This window comes from Oryx dammah, unplaced genomic scaffold, assembly GCF_014754425.2.
Source record: "Oryx dammah isolate SB20612 unplaced genomic scaffold, SCBI_Odam_1.1 HiC_scaffold_11157, whole genome shotgun sequence".
NCBI classification, from domain to species: domain Eukaryota; kingdom Metazoa; phylum Chordata; class Mammalia; order Artiodactyla; family Bovidae; genus Oryx; species Oryx dammah.
The window spans coordinates 1747-9596 of NW_024080550.1; the positions used below are offsets into that span (position 1 = coordinate 1747).

General features: G+C 39.2%; 1 protein-coding gene and 1 long non-coding RNA gene across 4 annotated transcripts in view; one reads left to right on the top strand and one right to left on the bottom strand.

Annotated features, from left to right (window-relative positions):
* LOC120860665 overlaps positions 1-7850 on the top strand; it is an 8026-nt gene that overhangs the window by 86 nt on the left and 90 nt on the right. The gene's annotated exons all lie outside the window — the stretch shown is intronic.
* The window catches only part of LOC120860663 (tripartite motif-containing protein 5-like), a 7867-nt gene continuing 17 nt past the window's right edge, over positions 1-7850 (bottom strand). Inside the window, exons 1-6 of one of the 3 annotated variants that reach the window (XM_040236418.1) lie at positions 7387-7850; positions 6721-6816; positions 5536-5766; positions 2151-2173; positions 839-937; positions 1-639 (exon numbers count right to left, since the gene is read on the bottom strand). The exon at positions 7387-7850 is cut by the window's right edge and continues 17 nt beyond it. In XM_040236418.1, coding sequence (XP_040092352.1) covers positions 841-937; positions 2151-2173; positions 5536-5766; positions 6721-6816; positions 7387-7809 — 870 coding nt within the window. In that variant the 5' untranslated portion in view covers positions 7810-7850 and the 3' untranslated portion in view covers positions 1-639; positions 839-840. Of the gene's footprint in view, positions 640-838; positions 938-979; positions 2409-5535; positions 5767-6720; positions 6817-7386 lie in introns of those variants that run through there. The other 2 variants (XR_005720402.1, XM_040236419.1) reach the window with 2 other exon arrangements.

Genomic DNA, 7850 nt, shown 5'->3' on the forward strand with positions numbered 1-7850 from the left:
TTAGGTTGATATCTTGAATAAACATTTTGACAATTTCCATAATTTCCATTATTAGGTTCATATCTTGAATAAACATTTTGAAAATTTCTATTTCCACAATTTCCAAGTTGTAATGGTAACTTCATGATATCTTCACATTTTTCACCACATAACCCCAGGATCCCGGAGAAGGCAATGGCAACCCACTCCAGTACTCTTGCCTGAAAAATCCCAGGGACAGAGGAGTCTGGAAGCCTGCAGTCCATGGAATCGCTAAGGGTCGGACACGAATGAGCGACTTCACTTTCACTTTTCACTTTCATGCATTGGAGAAGGAAATGGCAACCCACTCCGGTGTTCGTGCCTGGAGAATCCCAGGGACGGGGGAGCCTGGTGGGCTGCCGTCTATGGGGTCGCACAGATTCGGACACGACTGAAGTGACTTAACAGCAACAGCATCCCCAGGATCCAGGCACTTTTCTTTGACACTTCTACCTCTCAGTAATGTCCCTCTGATGTGATAACTGGGGAGCCCAGGACATCACAATCCTGTAATGGATCCCAATGCAGCATAGACTCGGGCCCTGGATGCAGATCTCACTTGTCCCTGATCCGGAGAAATGACATTTGCACTCTTGGGAGAATTCGGGGTCACCTGATCTGTTGAAAAATATAGGCTTGGGTTAGGGTAATGATGTCGTTTTCTTGTGACATTTTGAAAGGGATCTTTAGAATGACTTGACTGGAAAAGAAATATGTTTGCATGTGTTGGGAGGGAAAACATGGCTTAAAGTACCTCCTACCCTTTTTCCCTCCATCAGAGAAGCCCTCCTACACCCACTTGGGTAGCATTCCTCACCGTTAAACACGCAGTATCTCTCTCAGATCAGGAGCTCGAAACACTCTCCTCTGTTCCTTGGGGAAAGTTTTTGGCTTCTTCAGAGGCACGGTTTCACTCCTAGGGAAGACAAATTTGGTGCTCACAGATGTGATTTTTTTTCCCCTCTAAACCACTGGCTTGCTATATGTTCACCCTGTTTATGGGCTTGAATTGTCTTCCCTGGAGACCTTGGGAAAGAGGAGAGTGGATGCCTGATCTTGGAGCAAGAAAGAACGTGTTCATGTCTACCTTCCCAGCTACCCTCTCTGTGACTTGGATGGTCTTAAAATGTCAGAAGGGGAATTTCTTCCTTCTATAATGAAATCATTAACCCACCACACTCTACCTCCTAGGGATCATATGAAATTATATGAAGCAATGGATTTAATAAAACAAAACTTTGGTATTTAAAAACAATAATTTGTGGAACATTCCCTGCACAGATATGTGTTTCCAGGAAGGAGTCAGAAAGTGAGGTTGCCGAATCTGGCTCCTGGGTATTTGAGACATACCAGGTATGAGAACACTCTCTAGAGCCCCAAGATCTTCAAAGACTGCTATTCAATAGAGAGGCTCTCAGAATACCCTGAGATTTCATAATCCCTAGGAATAATTACAAACCCTTGGAAAAGAAGACATTATGAATAATAAACAAAGTAGTCTGACTTTCATATGATTGGAGAGATCTTGATGCTGCCATGTAGGTGCAAATTCAGACACAATGTTACCTTTCTGTTCTGGATTCTAAAGTATGTGACCAAGATTGATCAATAGTTTGCTCCAGGGCCAAAACATCCCTTGAGGTTCAGATCTGTTTTTGGAAACCTAAGCCAAAAAACATACAGGGACTTTGTCTCTTCTGGGAGCAGAAATTAAAATAGAAAGGAGTTGTCTCCAATTCTAGGTATTTGGTGGGAAAAGAAGACTCAACCTTCATATGACAAGTCAAGCACCTACTAAATATGGGAACCTGAGTTGCATATTGACACACAGTGTGAATTAAATTTATGAAGTCATGGGGATCTGATACTGTACTGCCTTGTTCTTAATACTGGTACTGACCCAAACTCTGCAACTTCCCACAATCAGTATTCTCTAATATAGAATCCAGTCCATTATTAATGTTTATAAAACAATCTAGCCCTGATGTATGAATAGAAATTAAAAATAAGACTATCATCCATTTTTCTGTCTTGAGCATTGTTTTATCCTAATTGGCTATCAGATAACTGTAAGGGATTTATTTTATTTTCACAGCATCAATGGACTATCTCTGGTTTCCCACACATACCTTTTCAGGATAACATTCACATCCTAGTGAGAAAAGAGAAAACATGAGTCAAAAAGTAATAAGTCTCCCCACTTCCCAAGCTTATTCACATCCCCATCAGCCATCAATTGTGGGAATAAAAATGGTCTCAATGTGAGAGCCAAAAAGTAGAGACGAGAGTGAAGCCAGTCATTCCAGAAGACACATGCCATGTTGTCAAAATTCCCAAAAGGTAAAAGGCTTTGACCCTTGTAGAAGCATGAGGGAGACTTCCAGTATCTGGAGATGAGACATATTTATGGGAAAAACAAAAAGCTTGTAAGTTTGGTGACCCATGAGATGATTTGAATAATTCACAGTTCTTCCATTTATCCAACAAAAGTGCACAGTGATGTATTATTATTTGCCAAGCATTAAACCAGGCTTTGGAGCATCAAAGATGAATTCATAATCCTAATATTCCTCAAGCTATGTATACTGCACTTGTTGAGAGTACAAGCAAACAAATGTATGATTGTAGGTGGTCTTTTGGTCTCTCTCATCTCATTTTATACACTATAAGTGATCTCACAGTCTCTTAAATCCAGCATACACACAAGTACAGTTGATTTCTAATGCCTTAGTTTCACTCAGCTTTGTCTCTTAAATGCTTGTTAATATATTCGGTTAAACATAAGCCACAGGAATCAGTAACTTAGGATGTCTAATATGTAACTTACTACTCATCAACCAGATTGTCTCCTCTCTTGTACCCCATTTGCATAATGTTACCAATATGCATTCAGTCACCATCCAAAAACTAGAGCCTTTATCTGTACTGTAGTCTGAGTCTGCTTAGTCCATGGCTTAACAGTTTTTAGCCATGTGATCTTCTTAATCATCACATATATTATTAGTTTATTAGTTAGAATAGATATGCACCATTTTATCTGATCTCTTTTTCATGAAGCTTTATTTCCTCCATGTCAACAAAAACAAGAGCAACCAGTGGTTTTTATAAAAATTCTCTGTGTAAAAGCTCTTGTGTGTGTATCACAAAAATTAAGCAAAATTAGAATAAGTAGAAAGAAAATAAATCATGGTGGGGGGGGTCAATTGCAAATTTATTCAAAGTCTAATTCTTAAGCCCAAACCTTGTCATCAGAAGCTGGCTTGTGGCTTTCGCCAATTCTATTCATTCCACCTCTACTGAATTTATTTTCTCAGTTTAAAGAGAAAATGAATCTCCTGATATAAACTCCAGAAGAGAACTTTCCCTTCCAGGGTAACCAAAAGTTCAGAAGCCTGCAGTGATTAGTTTACATAGAATCAAGTGTCCATAGTGAAACCATCATTGTGTTGTTGCTGGAAAGGAATGAAGCAATGTTACAGGAAGGCTCTGTATTTACTGAAAATAAGTTAGTTTTAGTGTGAAATAGATCATGGTAGGATAGGAAACACTGTAATCACTAGAGCAACCACAGGGGGGAAAATATTTGTTTTAATACAGTTAGAAAATAGGAAAGCTCAAAATTTTATACCAGGAATATTTGTTTAACACAAAAGAAGCTAGTTAAGAAAAAAGAGAAGAATGAAAACTACAGTAGCCAAATAGAAAGCAAATAGTGAAGTTTAAATACAGCTATATCAGTATTTGTATTAAAGCTATCATCTTAATACCCCAATTAAAAAGTTAAGATTGTTGCATGGGATAACAAGTAAGAATTAGTGATTGTCACTTATAAGAGATGTATTTTAGACTTAAAGATACAAATAGGCAGAAGTAAAAAGAGAAAAACTATGGATCATGCAAGCTCTAATGATTTCAAGTTTTTATATTATTATCAGAAAAAAATTGACTTTAGAGCAATAAAAATTATGAATGAATGAGAGGATAATTTTATAATGATAAGAGGTTTAGTACATCAAAAAGATAAACCAATTATACATGTTATACATGTGCATACACCTAAAAACAGAGCTTTACAATTCACCAAGCAAAATTAAAAGGAAAAATGCAGAATTGAACAATAGCAGTTGCAGATTTCAACTCACTCTCAATGAGAGAGCAGTTTACATGGAAACCACCCAATTTTAGAAGACATGGACAATACAGTCTACCAACTTGACCTGACATCTATAGACCATTTCACCCAATGAATGGAGAATACACAATCTTTTCATATGTACATTTTTCTTGACATATGATATCTGAGGCTATAAACAATTATCAGTGAATTTAAAAGTTTAAAGGAATAAAATATATATTCTCTGATTACATTGAATTAAATTTGAAATCTACAGCAGAAGTAAAATTCAAAAATCACCAAGTATTACTAATTAACAACGCACCTTCAAATATCTATGTTTTAACAAAAAGAAATTGCATAGGAAATAGGAAAATAAGTTTATCTGAATAAAAACAAACACTAAATCAAAATGAATGGAAAACAACTAAGACACTGCTGCTTATCTTATTAAGATGCTCTCAAATCAATGATCTACTAGGAAAGAGAAGTTATTAAAAAACAGTGCACACACACACGCACACATCACACATGCACACTCAAAAGTGTACAAACACACAAAACAATACAGGTGAGAGCAGAGATAAATGCATAAGAAAATTTACAAAATACACAAAATCAATGAAACAATGCTTTTGAAAAGAATGAATATAGTTGACAAAAATAACTAAAAGGATTGGGGGAAAAAATGAAAGAGCAAAATCTGAAATACAAAAAGGGACTTTGCTCTGGGTACTATAGATACTAAAGGTACAATAAGCAATTGTTATAACTAACTTTATGTTTACACACCAGACACCTTAGGATAGACAAGTTCCTACAAAAATATACAATAAAGGACTAACAGGTTGCAAAAATCTAAATAATCTTAATACAAGTAAAAAAGAAAGAAAACAATATGTATATTTTAAACTTTTCCAATAAGAAAAACCCAGAGTAAAATGGCAATGCTGGTAAATTATATTGTGTATTTAAAGATAAATAACAGTTCTTTGTAAACAGTCTTCAAAAACAGAAAAAAGGTAGAGAATATCAGCACATTGAGAAAAAAAAAAACTTCTTGGAATGTGAAGTGAATTTGTCTGTGATAATCTGAATCACGAAAAGGCTCTTGATAAATGTTTAGCACTGGATCACAGAAAACAAGGGCTTATGAAAATCACTGACACAATCAATCTGCTCTGGACAGTGAAGGGTTTGCAATGAGCTTGATAACAATAAAAATAGAACTTTCCCTTGTTATTCCTACATTGAATAATTCAGTTATTCTTACAACCTCTGAAATAGATGCAGAGAAGGTATATTGCAGGGTCAAAGCAACCTCCGCGAGGGCATCAGAAGGATCACAGGAACATATTGCTCTCATGCCTCAGATGCTGGGGTTCCTTTCCAAGTCTTACCTGCAGCAGCTCCATTGTTGATCCCTGCAAATGGTGCTCCACATCTGAAATGAGGTTGTTCACCAACAGCTTCTCTTGGACCAGATCATTCTCAGATTCTGCCAGCTCTTTGAGAATAACTCCCAACTCATCCTTCAGTTTTCTCAGTTCCTTCGCCTCCTCACTGTCCAGGATTTGTCTTAGTTGTGTAAACTCTCCCTGCACACTTTGTATCTCCTTTTGTATTTGAGTCTTAGGGAATGAGAAAAAGACAGAGAGAGGTACTTGGACCAGTGACCTGGGACTGGGAACCAGAAAAATAACTATTGTGCTTGGGACGTTCCCACAAGGAGTGAAAGTCTCTCAGTCATGACTGACTCTTTGCAACCCCATGGACTGTATAGTCCATGGAATTCTCTAGGCCAGAATACTGGAGTGGGTAGCCTTTCCCTTCTCCAGGGGATCTTCCCAACCTAAGGATTGAACCCAGGTCTCCTGCACTGTAAGTGGATTCGTTACCAGCTAAGCTATAAGGGAAACCCAAGAATACTGGAGTGGGTAGCCTATCCCTTCTCCAGGGGACCTTCCCAACCCAGGAATTGAAATGTGGTCTCCTGCATTGCAGGTGGATTCTTCACCAATTGAACTATCAGGGAAGCCGACGAGGAAGTAAAATAGAAAGAGGAAAGCAATATTTGGGGTAGCTGACTTTGTTTATATACTTCCTCTACACCATATTTCAAAATAATGGTCCCAAGTCTGCACTGTTGAGGACAACTCAGAGCCAAATGGGATCTCTGGGTGTGGGCAGCCTTCACACATCTGTCCAGGATGCTCATGCCTCCCTCCATGACTCCTGACCCCCTCCTACCACCCTCTCCCAAAAAGTTGAACACTGAGGACAGAACCAGGAGCCCTTGTCAGATATCTCCCTGAGAAGACTAATAAACATGCTAAGAATGGAATATAAACTTCCCTAGCCATCCTCATCAGAGAGACCCTCTCTATAGATACTCCCCCTCCAGTGTTTGTGTTTATTTGTGATATGGTCACTTTTTAATACCACACCGATTACTGGAAGGCTGAAGAAAAGATGAGCCAAATGACTGAACTGTCATGGTACAAAGAAAAAGGCAGCTCCTTGTGACCAACCTAAGGTCCTGCATAGATACCTGTCTAACTTTCTCAGGAAGCGTCTCCTCATACCTTCCAAGTAGACATCTCTTCTCTGACTTTAATTTCCAACTCCTCAGCTTCCTGTATTTTCCCGTTCAGTCTCTGCAGACACGATTGGAGCATTTTCTGTGAGAAAAGAATCACATCATTGTCAAGATATAGGCTTTCTCAGCATCACTATAGTGGATAAATAAGGCTGATTTTCAAAGAGAATAGACTTTACAAAAAATGTGAAAGTGACTAGAATCTGTGACTTGGAAGAAGACCTTGATGTTGAATGTGTTCTCTGAGACTCAAGATATAGGAGTCACCGCCCCCTCACCAAGAGAAGACTGGATCTCTTTGTTCTGGAAGAAACTTGATTCTGTAAGAAAGAAAAACTTACACCTCATTCCACCCAGTGTCCTAGTTACCTATCATGTTCAAAAGGGTATGAGAGCTTCTCTCGGCCCCAGATGTCCACACACTAGCACAAGGGACATGAATGTCTACTTCTGCCTAAGAGTCCATTTGTTTGCTTATACTTGGGTGGAATGCACAGAAATTTTCTTCACATGTCAGAAGGTAGGCATACGAAGAAAAGAGATCACAGGCCTCAAGTCCCTGGTAGCCAGGTAATTAAAGTCCAATGCAAAGTAGAGATTTCCCTCAAGTACCATTTCCTGCTCTGCTTTTTTCTCCATTTTGGTCTCTTACCTGGTACTGTGGTGCAATCTCCTCCATGAGGAATGTGTTGTGACCTCGGTGCTCCTGAGATCGCTCACAAAGCCAACAAATGACCTTCCCATCCTGCTCACAGAAGAGCTGGAGCTTCTCTCCATGGTGAGCACAGAGATTTCTCTCTTGCTCCACCTCTGGGCTCACCTTAACCTCTCGGAGCCTCTGCACTATATTGGCCACATGCCTGTTAGGCCGCAGGTTCCCAGGCTCAAAACTAACTCTGCAGACAGGGCAGCTTTGCTTCCCCTCTTGGGCAATTGTGGATTCCTTGTTGTTTGCAGTGATACAGGCTTGACAGAAGCTGTGGCCACAGTCAAGGCTCACGGGTTCTGTCAGAAGCTCCAGGCAAACGGGGCAGGTCACTTCCTCTTGGATGTTCATCAGGATTCCTGAAGCCATGGCAGTGGCTCAGCTGCTCCTTACTGTCTTGATTTCTGACA